This window comes from Bidens hawaiensis, unplaced genomic scaffold, assembly GCF_021521415.1.
Source record: "Bidens hawaiensis isolate Kalapana, Puna unplaced genomic scaffold, B.hawaiensis_p1.1 tig00032355_1, whole genome shotgun sequence".
NCBI lineage: Eukaryota > Viridiplantae > Streptophyta > Magnoliopsida > Asterales > Asteraceae > Bidens > Bidens hawaiensis.
Genome location: NW_027495491.1, coordinates 227,784 through 246,632, shown reverse-complemented (window position 1 = coordinate 246,632; position 18,849 = coordinate 227,784). Strand labels below are relative to the sequence as shown.

Sequence of the window (18,849 nt, the reverse complement as noted above, 5' to 3'; positions counted from 1 at the left end):
GTTGTATATTTTTTATGGACATTTAACGCAAACATATGTAAGATAGTTTTTTGTATTATTCATCACAATGTAACTACGTGTTGACAGATATTGATATATTGAGTTGGAAGAAATTGGTTTGCATAGAAAGAAATTTTAATGTATAAATAAATTGTATTTGTGTAGGATAAAATTTTCGTATGCAGGTTATATGTTTTCGTGTGTAGGTCCTACGTTTTCATACGTGTGTTTTTCTATTGATGCTCAATTTTGTGTATAGGTTATATGTTTTTCGTGTGTAGGTTATGTTTTTGTGTAGGTTGTATATTTTTTTGTTAATATTTAATGCAAACAAGCGTAAGATAGTTTTTTTTTACTATTCATCACAATGTAACTACGTGTTGATGGATATTAATATATTGAGTTGGAAGAAATTGGTTTTGTAAAGAAAGAAATTTTAATATATGAATAAATTGTACTTGTGCAGGATTAAAAATTTAAGAGAGAAAAAATAAGTTATAACAATAAATGAATTCTTAATATTTTTCAATTATAATAATTTAATTAGTTATATTAATTGAATAGATAACTATTATGGTTTATTAGTTATATTAATTGAAAAAAAAAAAAGAATGCATTTATACTTTATTCATTTATCTTTAAGCATTTAGAATCTAAAATAAAACTAGTGACATGTATTCGTTTCTCGCAGTAATATTGTTTCTCGCCTGAACCATCCCCTATATATGTGTGTGTGTGTGTGTGTGTGTTTATAATTGATTTCTTTTAAGAACCACTTTGAGTTTTGAAAACTCAAAGTAATAATTGTTTTCTTGATTTTTTTACATATAAGTAATATTTAGGCTACATTTACTTAAAAAAATTACATTATTTTTACACAATGAATCGACTTTTTACACAGATGTAACTAACGTTTACAGTAGTGTGTAATCATCACAAATCTTTATTCTCTTTCCTAATTTAATTTTTAATCTCAGTGATATATTCTATACCATTTAAATGATTTTATGATCCATATTAAGTTCTTAAATTTCTTACAACTCATCAAGTTCTTATATATTAAGTTTACTAGTTTGTGTATGCTCATTAGATTTAAATTGTGTAACATAATTATGTATAACATATATATTTATATAGGCTTTTAAAAAAAATAAATAGTTTATTGAAATAAATAATTTATATTTACTATCTTATGTTTTTTTTACGTTTCATTTTCGGACTATGCTGTAAATAATACAAACACGTGACTCATTTATTTATTGCTAAGTTTAATCTTTCACAATAACTTGTGTTCGTTAATTAGTTTAAGTAACTGAATGCACGGTTGTGAGTAAACTTTTTAACGTTGACATTGTGGTATAGAGTTGTATTAAAATAAAGTATTGTTTGACTTCATAAACTATACGATATATATTGTCATTGCTGTACTAGTACCGTGACGAACCAAACAAACTCCAACCGAACACTATGATTTCTTTATAATATCAAAACCAGTACGACTATTCATTTTCATGATTTTCTCAGTTGTGTTTAAATTTGTTTTCTTACAAATCCAGTTTTTTTTTATATAAAAACGGGGTATTTTTTTATGACGAACCGAACGAATATCAGCCCATGCCAATTTCGTAGCTGCACAGCCAGCACCTAGTGTATTACTAGATTATGTCTTTGAAAAATGTTATTAAATAACTGATGTCTTATTAAATGATATTGTCAAAGTCGAACTAAAATAAATATGGTGCTTAAGTTCTCGACACAAGAAAAACGAACATTAACTAAAATCAACAATTTTATTCAACAAATGGACATATTTATCTTAAAGTAAAGTCATACATGGAGTTGATTTTTGGCATCTTGCGTACCTATTTATAGAATCAGATCCTGTAATATACAAAGAAGCAAAATTAGCCAAAAGTCCACAAATAACAGATTAACAGGTTTATATATTCAACATACGAAATTTGGGTTTTGTGTACAGTTACCGGATATAATCGATGTTAATTCTCCCGGCATCAGTATTAGCAATCACCGCAAAGGCCTCTCGAGAGAGTTCAAATTGATTTGCCGAACATGAGACACAAATATCAACAATGGTAACATTAACACTATTGCCTGTGCAAGGTCGCGGAACGTTTGAGGTGGTTCCAGTGCAAGTCACACGATACCTAGTCCCACACGCTGTTCCGTTTGCAAACAAACCTCTATTTACTGCTGCGGTCATACCACCACTGTCTGGGTTGCCAAAACATGCAGATGCTACATATATATACCACAGTCAAATACCCAAAACTATGATCCGGTTAATGGTAAAGACTAGACCCGGGAACTGACCCTAATGTTAATATATACTAGGGTCAGGTTTTAGGCAGGTATTATCACAATTGACATATCATATCTTCTTTAACTTAGTTCCATATGCTACACCCGGGGACCGACCCTATATCGTTTCATATACTTACTAGATTGTTTATTTGATTTTAGAACTGAACCCAACATGGGACCAGATTATACTTAAAAATCTACTATGAAGATAAATCGGGTTAGTTAATATTTAAGGTAAGTATACTTACGAAGGGACGGAGTGTAGATGGTCGCTTGGCCTGCAATAGCATGAGCTACGGATGTGAGACATGCTACCATTGAAACCAAGATCAGAGCTCTAGTCACAAAACTGATAATTTTTTAATACAAGTTTCCAAAGACACCAAATATGATTTGGTAAAGAGATATAAAAAAAGATATACTTTTATAGCGGCAAAGACGAAGTTGGAATGTGATAAGATGGTGTAAGAATTTTCTTCTATCTATTCAACAAAATACAAATGTGTTAGGAAGTCAAGCAAGTGGATCATATCACATATGTGACATGTTACCTGAAAACAATAGTTCTACATATAGTATCTTGTATTAGAATTAAACACATCAATATTGTACAGAATATGAACTAGAGAGTAATAACACAGGAAATAGAAAAACATGATTGATTGCAAATGATGTTTACATCGAGTATTTATATGCACTGAACCGGTGCTTTGCGATCAATCGACATGCCGATTCACAAATTTACTAATGAAATGGCGTTTCTAAACAACCGCTATTACAAATCACTGCCTAATTTTACAAATGGGCCTATTTTTATAATCACAATTCCGCCTCTAGCAGTTTATAAAATAATACATAAAAATACAAATTAAATTGTTTTCATGTTCTGTAAATAATCTGATGACATGAAATAAATATCTATGTTCAACATCTAGATCATCTTAAAACATAAATGTACCTGAATCTACTTGTTTAACGAAATCTACAAAATGATAATTATATTGAATTTGGAGCAAGAGTTTCTCAGGTCTCTTGGCACATACGTTATATTTATCAAATAAATATTATTTTTAAGCATTGCTATTTGTTTCTAAATTGATACATTACTTCCTCCATTTTCTTAGTTTCTTTTCATTTCATCAGATTTTGTTCTTTTTTTTATTAAGATGGACATTTTCTTGATTAAATTGTATAAGGAGAACTTTTTGTTCAACAGGATATAAGTTTCATTTTTTTATGTAGGGAGAATGATTTATGTGGATGCAGGAAAAGTATTTCATGTAATTCTTAGCAGGGGAGCTTACAACTTTAATGACGAATTAGTTTGTTTCATCAATAATTAATTTTGGACACCAGAATTTTGGTATATGTTGTACCCATGGACACATTCTCAATCATGATTACCGAGAACTCGGTCATAAAGTTGCAAGGGTGGTAATAATTGAGGTCAGACATCAAAAATTAAGTTAATGAGAATTGAGCAGCCAGAATGGCAAAATGACTTATATGAGTTTGTAGATGATGCTAGAAGTGTAGGGCCAATATTTGTTGTAGGGCCAATATTTGTGACTTGCGATATCAAATTACGAAATCCATTATTTTATTCACGGTCAAGATAATAATTAATGTCGGCGCGAAGTCCGGACATGAGACGAGAACTTCGATGCACGCGTTTAACTTCAACGGGGTGGAGATCTTCTAGAAACATGTTAGGCTATAAATAGGATTTGTATTTGTCATTTATGTGTGTGTTTTGATGGTGTAAACAACCACCCAAGGGGAGCTCACCTTGGGTGGGATCGGTTCGTTTTAATATTATGAATATTTTGTTACCGGTTACGGAGTCGTTCAATATTATCTTTATATATTTGTTCGATCGTTTGTTTATACCGCACCCGTCTCGAGCACTTATCAAGAACAAAGTTGTTCGTTGTCGAATCCCGTTGGGACCTACAATTGGTATCAGAGCGGTTTTGAATCAACCGATTCAACTTTGTTCTTGATATTCGGGTTCTATTTCCGCTATTACCCGAACCAAGACGTTAATTTCTTGAAGCTTTTGAAGATCCGTTGAAGCAAGGAGATAAAGTTTGAAGATTTGAGGAAGTAATTGTGTGTGAAGTTCGTCTTGTGTTCGTAGATCCGGATTAACCGCCACATTTAAAGGTTCGTTTGAAGATTTTTGAGAAGTTTAATGGATGCTTTTATGAAGAAATATGATGAAGATCAGAAGTTGTTTTGAAGATTTTATTCAGCATCAATGCATCAATTAGATATTGCATCTCAGATATGAAATTAGTCTAAATGCATCACCATCACCGTCACAGATAATAAAAAAAAACAAACTTCCTTGCAATCTGTATTTGTTAGTGTTTAACATAGCGAAAGGCAATCTGGCACCGTGAAGTTCATCAACACCAAAGGTTTCGGCTTCATCACACCGGTATCCACCGTGAAGAAGTACCCACGGCCGCCACGCCCGTCTTCTCTCACAGAAGAGACGGAAGGTTACACGGCTGCACAGCGGGTCTACCGGTGGCCGGTAGAGCTTTCTTCGACGGCGTAACAACAATCTTTTGCACAAGCTGTGGCACGTCATCGTTGTCATCATCAACGAGCAAATCAAATAGGCCATTTGTGCAGTAAAGATTGAGTTTTTATAAGAGATTTTCTTGATTGTCATTTGTTATCAAGATCGAATACCCAGAAAAATCCTTGAATATCTTGAAGATAAGTGTGACAGAGAGATGGGTTTGGTGAAGGTGAGACCTTGGAGTTTGTGTTGGAGACTAGATCTGACAGTCGAAATAAGGCGGTGATGTCACGGGATATATTTTTCCGGTAAACAATTTTCGGCGGCAATTAATGGTTTTTCAGGTGAGGGTGACCGAATATGTCACCGGTGATCGGGTTTCCGGCGAGGTCACTGGAAGTTGTTGATGTTGGCGGCTGAGTTCAGCTAGGGTTTGCTGATGGATGGGAAATTATACGTGCTGGGCTTCTCTTGGGCCTGATCAAAACAAATATGGGCTCTTTATTTTATTTCATATTTGGGTTGTATATGTGGGCTTTCCAAATGTGTGCTTGGGTTACTTATGCAAATCAGAAATGGACTAGTGGGCTGTTGGGATTATTTCTTTTGGGCCAGCTGGATTGTTTTTATGGTGGATAAATTCAAGTGGAGCCGGTTCCTACCGTGTAAGTAATTTATTTTTCATGTTGACCAAACTGAAGAAGTCAACATTGTTCAGGTTTTCGTCATTGTTGGACCGTGTTCAAAACATATTATTTATATGTTATTTTCAATGCGTTCGAGAATTGGATCCTAAAAACGTGGGCTACGAGCATCCGAGATACTTATTTATTAAGGTGATAATTTTTGAACAAGTTGGATTTAATAAGGAATTAAATTGTTTAAGCTCTCAACCTGAAAATGTGGGATACGAGTATCAGGGATACTTATTTATTAGGGGTGAGTTACTTAAATAATTTTATTCACGGAAATAATAAGCTTTGTCATTTGATCGTTGTCCCCGGTGTTTCGTCAAGCTCTTCTAAACCTATATTGCTTAAGATCCGAGATGGATAAAGAAGCGAGAACGTCTTCATGAATGAATTAGGTGGATTATACCTTGAGGGGGTGATTGAAGAAGCTTCGGTTATCTAGATGATTTGCGAAAATGCGAGACACGGCTCGACGATGTTTTGAGATCACAAATCAAGGGGCTGATTGTAAGGTCAATATTTGTGACTTGTGATATCAAATTACGAAATCCATTATTTATTCACGGTCAAGATAATAATTAATGTCGGCATGAAGTCCGGACATGAGACGAGAACTTCGATGCACGCGTTTAACTTCAATGGGGTGCAGATCTTCTAGAAACAAGTTAGGCTATAAATAGGATTTGTATTTGTCATTTATGTGTGTGTTTTGATGGTGTAAACAACCACCCAAGGGGAGCTCACATTGGGTGGGATCGGTTCGTTTTAATATTATGAATCTTTTGTTACCGGGTACGGAGTTGTTCAATATTATCTTTATATATTTGTTCGATCGTTTATTTATACTGCACCCGTCTCGAGCAATTATCAAGAACAAAGCCGTTCGTTGTCGGATCCCGTTGGGACCTACAAGAAGTAGAAAGTAAATCGAGGCCAACGAGGCAACTAGACTGGAATACAAAATTAAACAATTATTCTTGTCAAGGATAACCATTTTCCCTTAAAATGTAAGATATAAAAATGAAAATGATTTTGTGTCCTCCACAAATCCATATTCTAGGATGTTGGTTCTTTTGTTGAAGATAAGCCCATTTCTCATTTTCCAATTACACAACAGAGATAGTCAAGAATGTCACTTGTAAGAGCATTTACATTTCATCCATTATCTTTTTACCATATAATTTTGTTAAAATTCATACTTTTCAAAATTTAATACTAATTTTTTAAAATCTCCCACAACCCATCCACCATTTTTATCTTTATCTTACTCACAAACAATTATTTTATTCTATTTCTTGTTTTTATACACTCACAATAATTTAAGCAATGACCAATAGTAACTTTTCATATATAAAAAGTTGGTATAACACCTTATTTAAACCATTGTTGAGAGATTGATTCCTTTTGCTCTTCAACACTTACTTAATGGAGCCACCAATTTGCAACTGATGATGTGAGTCTCTTTCTTAACTTGGCAGATCTTGTTAATGATGGCCCATTAAAAAAGAAATTTACCCAAGTTGGAACCATTCATATGTGTAATATTTTTGCTTGAAAACTTTCCTCACAATGATAACACGGCGCAAGTGTACATAGAAGAGACCTAATTCATCTCCTTTCCAATGACGTTTATCCTTGCCAACCACAAGCTTCTATTACGAGATCAACTATTCAAGATTTAACATTTCCCCTATCATGCGATGAAGTCGGCAAGATCTTCCAATGCGAATTGCAAACAGTTCTATCTTATCGCATTTGTAATCTATTTGTAAAGGCCTCAAGATCGATTAAAAACACGATAATGCGTAAATAACAACAATTAAACAAGAACAAAATTGTATTTGATTTTTTATTGAAACAGATGATAACAATGGTGGTGTCCGGAGGTATTATATCCACCGATGGTTACATTCTGACAGTCACGATGGTTCGCACATACGAAGCAATGTTTCGTTTGTATCCTTACTAATTACAGTAACATACACAAACTATCAACTAATTACACTTTGCACCCTAACTATACTAGCAGAACTTTCTAACAAAGTTAAACTATTCTTTAATAAAGTAACGAAATCTTTAATGAAACTTTAACGAGATCGATGATTAATCAACAATCACCCCCCTAATCTCGATCTTCAATACAGCTTGCCTTGTCTTCATAGTAGTGTAGTTAAACTACGTATGAGATGAACCTCCGGATCTTTCTCATTTTCTTTGGTTTTCCATTTTGGGCATTCATATACAAAGTGACCATATTCATTACATTCTTACCACCTAAGATCACTTTTGTCTTTGCTTCCTCGACTCGTATTTCCACGCCCTCTTTCTTCTTTGAAAGGTTCTCTTCCTTGGGTCTTGGCTTTTATTACCATGACCTCTTCCACGATGCCAATTCTTAGGATGATTACTAGCCATCAGGAGCTTTCTTTCGTTATCATCTTCTGGTTCTCTTTACTTTTAATGCGTTCTTCAAAAGCTGTTATTCTTCCTACCGTTTCTTCAAATGGCATTTTGTCAATTTTCGGATATTGCTCGGCAGATGCCACAATTGGTAGAAACTTCTTTGGAACTTAATTGAGCAATTTCTTTACAAGTATCTTATCCTTGAGATTAGAACCAAAACTTTTAAATTTGGCTTTTATGCTTCCCAATTTTTCAGAGAAATCACTTACGGTTTCATTTTCTTTCATCTTTAACGTATCTAACTCGCTCCTTAATGTTTGTAGACGTGCCTTCTGAACTAGATCTGCTGCTAAGTGTCGAACTTTTATCGCGTCCCACACTTCTTTTGCTGTCAAGTATTGTGCCACTTGCATAAAAAGAACTTCTGGCAACGTTTGTAGGATCGTTGCGTTGGTTGTATATGACTTCTTCTCATCGACTTCTTCTGAGCTTACCGCTTCACAAAGACCATAAGCCTTTAAGATTGTCTCCATCAACAATGCCCATGTCGTATAGTTTGACTCAGTGGATTTTGGACATTGAAGATATATATTCCCTTGCTCATGAAGTTTTCCTGATCCACTTGACGAATCTTCTTTTCCAGACATATTTTATTACTTCTTACTTGATTGAACCACACAGGTTTTTTTCTTTTTACCACACAGGATTTATTTGCCACATGGGTCTTAATTATCACACCAGTCTTTGTTTGCCACACAGGTCTTATTGCCACACAGGACTTAATTTGCCACACAGGTATTACTCTTTCTCTATGAATCATGAAGGTTTGGAGCTTGCTATTCAAATCACACAGGTTCGATTATTTTATTCAAGTGTTTTATTTTGTATATTAAGGCTAGAATATATTTTTCTAATAATTCTTCTAGAAGAGGGAATTTATGATCTGGATTTCAAATCCCCATTCTGGCTTTTCCTTTTTTATTACGTTTCTAACTTAAAGCATTTCTCCAATTTTGTTTCCCTATTATAATACCTATTGACTTTAGTGACTATATTCACAAAATCAAAACTCAATTTTCCTGTTGTTTCTTTTCTGACTAACACTACCCACGCCGGTGGTTCTCAATTTAATCAGATTCTTCTTTTGATTGGAAGTTCGCCAATCGATTAGGCCTTTTAATCGACCCTTCTTATCCGTCTACGAATTATAATCTGCAGGTTTGGTCGTTTCTTATTCTATGAATTTGCAATGTTCTTGATTTTTAACACGGATTAGGGTTTCAAATTTGTGGTTGGCTCTGATACCAGTTAAAGTCCTCAAGATCAATTATAAACACGATAATGCGTGAATAACAACAATTAAACGAGAACGAAATTGTATTATTGATTTTTTTATTGAAACGGATGATTACAATGGTGGTGTCTGTAGGAATTTATTTATGCCCACCAACGGTTACATTCTAACCGTCACGATGGTTCGCACATATGACGCAATATATCGTTTGTATTCTTACTAATTACAATAACATACACGAACTATCTACTTGGGGTTAGGATTTCAAATTTGGGGTTATTAGAGCCTCGCTCTGATACCAATTAAAGGTCTCAAGATCAATTATAAACACGACAATGCGTAAATAACAACAATTAAACGAGAACGAAATTGTATTATTGATTTTTTTTAATGAAACGGATGATTACAATGGTGGTGTCTGTAGGAATTTATTTATACCCACCGGCGGTTACATTCTGACCGTCACGATGGTTCGCACATATGACACAACATTTCATTTGTATTCTTACTAATTACAGTAACATACACAAACTATCTACTAATTACACTTTGCATCCTAACTATACTAATAGAACTTTCTAACAAAGTTAAACTATTCTTTAGTAAACTAACGGAATCTTGAACGAAACTTCAACAAGATCAATGATTAACCAACAATCTGCCACACAATGTCCCTTATCAACCTCAATAAGGATAAGGATGATATACCTCATTAAAGGGGGGGCCCACGTCTTAGAAGTAATCTACCCAGATGGATGTTTGTTTGCCACTTCTAATATTTCATTTCATCAAGCTGGTGTGATCTATATCAAGTGCAGCTTGATTGGGTTTCTCCAGTTTCTGGCATGTTGTGTGAATTGCCTTAATCTTCTTGACCCACAAACTAACAAGTTGCTCCTTAAACCTTCGAATACACTTAGATAGTAATGCCAGATTCTCTGCTCTAATGCTTGCAATGCGAAACCCACGTTAGCCTCTAATAACCTGTCCAAAGTGATCCTATAGATTTTGTGTCTTCTCTTGAAGCTCCCACATAAGAACCTTCAACGAATTGATTTCCTTAAAAGGTGCTTTAAAGAAGGATAAGTAATGGAGTAAAAGGTTGCAAAGCAGAACCTTAATCAAGGTTTAATAGCCACAAAGACAATGTATTTGACTTCCAAAAGGAAGCATTCCACCCATTTTATTAACAACCGGTGTCCAGTTTTTCAACTATGTTCATGTTACCTCCAATTAGTAGTCCCCCGTACATAAAAAGGGATGGAATATTTTTGGCAATGTAACCTTCAAGGACACAAATATTGTTGTACTTAATTCTTGTTCTAAGTCAATGATGCAGGTTGGGCCGACTCTTCGAGCCAATGATGGGTTGGTGTTTTGTTTATCAAGTTAATCACCCAATAACTTGATTTACATGGAATTAATGAAATAAATTACTAGGGGAATAAGTCGAGCTAATTACTTAGACAAGAAAGAATTTATTTATTCATTAATTAATTATTTAGTTTTGTTTTTACTAATTAGTATCTCAATATGATTAGTTTTCAAGTAAACATTAGTATATATATCTGAGCTTGTGTGTTATCATTATGAATTGTAATTTTTGAGTTTAATTAAATTATAGAGATCGAGCTTACGATCTAAACTATTTTTTTAAGTTTTTCAATTTCTTTGTACGCAAATTTCAGTTGGTATCAGAGCTCAAATTACAAAAATACCAGTTCTTATTTCTGTTTAAAGGAGCCATCGTGATTTTTTTGACTTCTTTTGTTGCTTGGAGTTGGAGACAAGAAGCCCCTATTTACACAATTAATTCGAAGTTGAATTAATTCTTTTATTTTGCCACTCAAATTTCTTTTTTTTCTAATTGCAAAGAATACCGTAGTGAGTCTGCCACTTTGTTTTTCAAGATAGACATGATCGGTTAGGAAGAATCTATTTTTTGGAGAAACTGTGAGTCCGTGATAGAGAAGATAGACAAAACCGCTGATCAAGAACTCGTTTAATTCGTTATTCGAATTTTCTTTTTTCCGTCCCAAGGTCGAGCTTGTTTAATGAACATAAGAACCTTCGAGTGGTTTTTCGACCTAGCGATCAAAGCATGCAATATTTTCCTCTTTAAGACGACGGTGTGCAATATAATGCATGTAATATTATTTAATCTCGGTTTATCTATGCTGAAGGGCTATAAAAACTAAAATCTACATAAATTACTGGTTATTAATTAATCTTAATTATCAATATTCAATACGTTGAATATATACTTAGGTTTATACACCTGTATATCATGTTGATATATATATATATATAAACATTGTAATATATGTTGTTACATTTAATACAAAACATCGAAAACATAAAAAAAATCTTTTGCTATTTTTTTTTACTAATTTTTATTTATGTTTTCATGAGAGAGAAAGTGTAAATTAACTTTAACATTTTTTATTAACTTTAATTGTGGATCACAAAATTTAATCTTTAATTAAAAACATGTGGTTGAGAATGAGTTTCTAGAGTTTTCACAAATCAAGTGAGTTTTATTCTAACCTAACCCTAGATATATATATACATACATACATACATATATATATATGGAAAGTATGGAATGAAAACCCACTTGAGTTGTGAAAACCTTATGTAACATCGTTTTTTTTTTCTTTTACACACGTAATATATGTTGTATCATTTAATACAAAACATTGATAACTAAAAAAAATTATTTTGCTATTTTTTAACATTTTTTAACTAATTTTTATATATGTTTTCAGGAGAGAAAAAAAATTATATTTATATTTACATTTTTTATTCTCTTTAATTATGGAGCACAAGATTTAAACTATAATTAAAAACCATGTGATTGAGAATGAGTTTTTATAGTTTTTTCACAACTCAAGTGGGTTTTTATTTTAACCTTACCCTATATATATTTATATATGATTAGGCTTATTTCAGAAGTTTTTTTAGTACGAGAAGTGATTATAACCAATCATAATTTATCTTTTTATTTTAATTTTACATTATGTATAAGGGTCCATTAGTAATCTTTCATGTTCTTATATATGGTAAATATTAGTATTTGGAAGCTTCATTTTTTTTAATGTTTTTTTTTTTTGTAAATATAATTTGTTATGTTATTATACGACATTATTAACCATTCAACAACATATACATCGTCCCTGCTCATAATCCCATAAGACTAATTAAGATCAATACATATCATATATAATTATATCATATTACATAATATAACATATTCATATACATGCACATACGATCAACAAAACCTAGATTACATATATGACTTAAAATCTTGAATTACTCTACAACTGCCTTATTAACTAGACATTACACACGATAAAATTTAAACATACACAATTCGAAATAACACCTACATGGCATATATGTGAACCTACATTATAATTAAATGCTCCTACATATGATAAAATTTAAACATACACAATTCGAAATACCACCAACATAGTATATAGATGAACCTACACATGATAAAATTTACACATATGCAATTCATAATACCACATACACAGTACATATATGAACATACACACGATATAATTTACACATATACAATTTGAAATACTATATACACAGTACATATATGAATTTAGACACCCAACACAACCTACACAGTAAAGATTTATTCCTACATACCCTACATAGTAAACAAAATTATTTTACACACCCAACATATAAAGTATTTTATCCTACATACTCTACATAGTAAGCACAATTATTCTACACATGTAATATTAGTTGCTTGTTGGTGAAAATCAAATGAACTAAAAATACCTTAACATTGAACTAATCCATACATGGTATAATATATGTACCTACACAATACACAATTCAAATACCACCTTACACTGTAAATAATAATTCCTACATATCACACAATACACTACTAGATAAACATTTATTCCGCCCAAACATACAAATTTGAATTCAATAGGTAACTACACTTTCACAAAACCCCCTACAAAAAACGGTATGTTTCTAATTTGGCTATGAACGTACCATGCGAAAAATCCATAATATACAACATAATGAGAATATATATATATATATATATATATACATATATATATATACAGCTTACACAACCATAAATTCCAAATATATATATATATATATATATATATATATATATATATATATATATAGGAGATGTATCAAATACAAATAGGAAAACCGTACTAAAGGTACAAATCAAAGAATTAGGCGGTGGCAATTTTGTAATTAATTAAACACAAACAATTTCTCCAACACTTATATATATATATATATATATATATATATATATAGGAGATGTATCAAATACAAATAGGAAAACCGTACTAAAGGTACAAATCAAAGAATTAGGCGGTGGCAATTTTGTAATTAATTAAACACAAACAATTTCTCCAACACTTATCATCTGTTAGTTACATAATCTCTATCAATTCAAATACAGATTACAATGCCATTACGAGTTATTGTTTATCGATATAACTACATCAAGTGTTCTTAATTTCTCAAATCTTATCGTGTATTCGATTAATCGACTTCTTCCATGGCTGAAGACATAGAAACTAAAATTGAAGGTATGTAGTTCTTCATTCGGTTTCAATTAGCTTCGTTTAATCGTGTAACTAGTTTATTGATTTGTCGAAATACCTGATTCATTGATTTATTCGGTTAGGTTTTCACCTAGTTTTTGAATTTATCTAAAAATTGCATTCGTTAAGCTATATAGTTTAAAATAACTAGAGTAGTTACATCAATACTTAGCGTATTTGTTGTTTTATCACTTATGTCCCAATTTTTACTTTGTATAACCAGTGTAATCATTTTTAAAGTAGAGTAATTATTAGATCATAAGTAGAATAGTTATTTGCATAAGTAGAGTAATTATTTTCACAAGTAGAGTAATTGTTTAATCCTAAATAGAGCAATTATTTAATCATATGTAGACTAATTATGTGTTTGAGCTTCATTACATATAGTGCAACTAGTATTAACATAGCCCCACGTTGCGGCGGAGGTGTAAAACAGTGTATTTACTTATCCACTCCACTCGAAGCATGAAGTTAACACCACTGCCTTTGTTCGTCATCCCCTCTCCCGTAGCTAGTAACCAACATCAACCATTAAGAAAACTAAACAAATAGACGTAAAAACGTCGAACCACACACACTTGTTGCATCATGTTAACACATAGAAATTAGACCGCGACATAAAATATAGAAAAAAATAACTAAGTCAACTTAACATCTACATGTTGCGATAAGGCCGTTAAACGGGGAAAATAGACAAAAACATTCAACTACACACATGCGTTGTAACGTGTTAACTCGTTAAATTTAGACGTAAACATTAAACAATATGTACAACCCCTAAAGCATGAGGTACAACTTTAAAAGCCTAAGAACTCCCAAAATTGTAATATATATAATATGTACAACCCCTAAAGCATGAGGTACAACTTTAGAAGCCTAAGAACTCCCAAAATTGTAATGTATATAATTATATGTTTAACCTTATTTATAGATATTTTTACTTTATATAACTAGTGTAATTGTTTACTCCTAACTAAAGTAATTATTTAATCATATGTAAACTATTTATGTGTTTGAGCTTCATTGTATGTACATAACTATCTATGTATATTACATATAAAAGATTTTAGATACTGAAAATTGTTTTTTTTTAAGTAACAAGACGCTGTTAAACATTAATAGGAAGACGCCGTTATATCCCTCTTGCCGCCGGCGACTTCTCCCTTCAATCCTTCCGTTACATGTATTCCTCTGGCGATTTAATTCCTCATTTAATTATTTTAATTGCTCCCACAATTGTTTCTTTAACACCTTTGGTTTCAACTGAAATCCCAAATCATCTTCTCAATCATCTGTTCCCAATTCTCTCTCTGGCTCACTGGATTACTTGCCGGCCGACATCCTCAACTCCAGGTGATCGTATCATCCCTCCAATCGGTCCAGGTTTGTGATCCTATGTAACGTCCTAAAACCCATATTCAGTCCTTTTTTTTGTAATTAATTATCTTTTCTGGTTTCTGTTCTTGATTCCAATAGCAGGACACGAAGATCAGTGAGTCGCTTATTTTATTTCATCGTTTCCATGCACTAACCCTTCCGGTAATTTCAGCCAATGTTTAACTTTGACCATTTAGTTATATAATTATGTTATTTATGTGTTTTCAAGTGGTTTACAAGGAATTCTTTGCCTATTTTGTCTACTGAGATGAATTTCAACGATGACCTGCTGTGGATGTTTGTTCTTCATGAATTAAGATTCTTGGTAAGCATAATTTATCTTAATTTTGCTTGCTATAGAGTATAGAGTGAAGTTTTCAAATTTCTCAAAAAACAAGTCAACTTTGCTCATACTTTTATTGCATAAAAATTTGTTTACTTTTATTTGGGTCGTTGGATTAAAAATTGTCTAATGTGCATATATCATTTTTTTGTGCGCGTAGAAATAGTGTTTAACGTTAGGAGGGCTGCCTAGCAGCTATGGCTACGTAACTAAATATATATAAGAAAACAACTCAATTCAATTTAGATGCATAACTTTCAACATGCAGGTAGTTCTTTGAAGATGACAAAACTGCTGCTACTCACACTAGAGGCGCACCAAAAAATCAGGTACGGATCTGTAACGGCCTACAAAACCTGAATCTGTTACTGGAATACCACGTATACCGTACCTGGTTATGAACTCAACCCCACCGGCCAAAACGTGTTCGGGTTAGAACTGGATTGTTTGCGTCTATTAGCCTTTACTTGCTGGGATAGACAGTGATTGTTACCGTCTATTTGCGTCTATTAGTGTTTACTTATTATAATAACATTTATTTTGACTTGCTGATGTTGCCTTTGACTCACAGTGTAAGATAGATGTTACGTACAAAATCACCGTGTATGTTCACATGTTTTAAAAAATTGAAGACAACTTACACAGATTGCTATATATGCTTTCCTTATACGGTATAAAAATCATTTTGAGAGTTTATATATGATTGCAGTTCTATATTTTCTTAGTAATTTTTAAATTGTAATATTTTTGCAGCCCGAACATTAAGGTGTTTCATGATCACCCTCGGTTTCTAAGGTGTTGCATGGTAAATGGACCAAATCCTTCATTAATATCATTTCAATTTATGTGATCAGACCACTTACTTTCTACATGTTCGTTTGACCAGTTTTCGTTTTGTTCTGCAGTCGAAACAGGGGGCTAATGGCAACACAAGTTCTGGATGTAGAAGTATCTAATAGCAGCTCTTGAATTGCCATGTGGAGGTATCTTTTATTAAATTCTTACAAATTACCTAAAATAAAACCAAAACCGCCGGTTTTTGTTTTGGTTCATTTTTTTCGGTTTTGGATTGGTTTTTTCGGTTTCTTGCGCACCGTTGACCTTATAAAAATGAAAAATTTAACGATCTTTTGCAGTTAGAAGAGAGAGAAAGATATTAAGATTGTTTATGCATCCACATACTATTCGGCTTTATGAGGTTATAGAGACTGCATCACATATTTATCTTGTGACGAAATACGTGAAGTCGGCTGTGTGAGGTTATAGAGACCACATCACATATTTATCTTGTGATGGAATACGTGAAATCTGGTGAGTTTTTTGATTACATTATTGAGAAAGCCCGGTTGCAAGAAGACGAGTCCCGTAAGTTCTTTCAGCAGGTGGTTTATTGGATTTCTAATGTCTTTTATCATATGCTATTTTTCTTATTTTTTTAAACAATTATTAAAGTGGTCCCTACAGATAGTATCTGGTGTGGAGTATTGCCATAGGAACATGGTGGCTAATAGAGATTTAAAACCCGAGAATCTGCTGGATGCCAAGTGCAATGTCAAACTTGCTGACTTTGGCCTAAGTATGATCTTTAAGGTCGTAAACGAGCCGAGCTGACCATGAACTCGACTACGCTAAAACTCGACTTTTTTAATATACATATGGACTGGATCGATGGTGTTTAGGTACGTGCATGCTTATGTTTGTTTATGGTGAAACAGGTAACTGGTCAATTGCGCCAGTTTTACCTATTAAAGTTTCTTGAAATATTTCAACTTGTTCTTATAATTTGATGCTGGTTGCAGCATGTTTTTGAGTACTTCATCAAACGAACTCGACGTTCTTACTATGACATGTTTGTTTATATGGCCCATATCAAACACTTCTGTATAAGTGGTCCAAGGTGGGCGGTTTGGGCATTTGGCCATTTCCTTCCAAAAGTAAATATCAGTTGACTTTTTACAAATATTAAAAATGCTGACTTTTAGTAACTTTAGGAATCTCATGCTAGATCAGGGGCAATTAGGTCTTTCTGAGTTAAACAAAAACTAAAACACCATCATCTCAAAATGTGAATTTGTCGGTTTTTCACAAGACATAATCTCTTTTCCATTTTCTTAGTCAAAGGTATAGTTCTAACGGAAACCAATCAAAAGAACGATAGATAACCTTTAATTTTTAATGAAAACATAGCCTTTTGATGATCGGGTGGATTCGGTTTATGTTTCATATCAACCAACAGATAACCTTATTGACCTATACTCGACCTGCTTGCATATTTTAACCGTGTGCTTATAATTATTATTGCTATTGTTTCAGAATGATGATATATACATGTTTTTTTTAGCCGAATCTTCCTTCTATAACAGCAGCCTGACCCATATAGGCAAAATTTTTAAAGAAATTTTGCTCTTCAAGAGTCGTATTTTGTTATTGGCCATTAGGTACTTTTACAATTTTACAAGAACTTCTCTTATGTATTTTTTTTAACTTTTGAATTGTTTGCTTTAATATAGTTGGCCACCAAAGTAATTTTATATTTTTAGGATAAAGGATTGCGGCTCCGCTTCGTTTTTTATCATCGATAGTATGATACGTGTTGTAAAATTATCTTCACTTGATACAAAACAGTTGATAAGCTAACGAAACATGAGTTGAACTTGAAACATATAGCTAATTTATTGTTAACTTACTTTATAACTTGCTACATTGTTTTTACAACTCATAAAAAAACCCCAAACATTACCATAGGCGTTCGCTATATTTAAGTTATTTTTTTTACCATTCTAAGAATTTGATTTATTGTTTATAAAAAAATTCAAATACATACATATCGAAACCGTCAACTTGATAGCGACTAAATCCTGCTGATTTAAATTCTTAGAACCAAAAGTTAACTATACCAACCATAAATTTGGCTACACTAAAATGCGGGTACCTTAACGACACCAACCCCCTATTGACTGAATCCATCTTTTGTTCCCGCCGCAAAGCGCTGGCACTTCTTCTAGTATGCTTAATTGATCTTAATGTAGATAACATAACAGAAGATATAACTGTTGAAAGAGAGTTCAAGCATGCTGTATCTTCTTCATTAAAACCGTTTGAAAGCATGATTGTTCCATTTTTGTAGTGTACAGATTTTTGAAATAAAACCATAGATTTGCATGTAGAGTAATTATTTCTAAAAGTAGAGTAATTATGCTATTTAAGCTTTTTTTTAACTAACTGTTTATTATTTCACGTCATTGCTGATGATAATGATTTTTCTGCTTCAT

General features: G+C 32.6%; 1 protein-coding gene across 1 annotated transcript; it reads right to left on the bottom strand.

Moving 5' to 3' along the window:
- Nucleotides 1-1,874: 1,874 nt before the first annotated feature.
- Nucleotides 1,875-4,921, bottom strand: LOC143583299 (EG45-like domain containing protein 2). Its single transcript, XM_077065639.1, has 3 exons — nt 4,669-4,921; nt 1,983-2,256; nt 1,875-1,881 (listed from the first exon to the last, which is right to left on the bottom strand). Exons 1-3 carry the CDS (start codon nt 4,919-4,921, stop codon nt 1,875-1,877), a joined length of 534 nt encoding a protein of 177 aa, XP_076921754.1.
- Between the last annotated feature and the right edge of the window lie 13,928 nt (nt 4,922-18,849).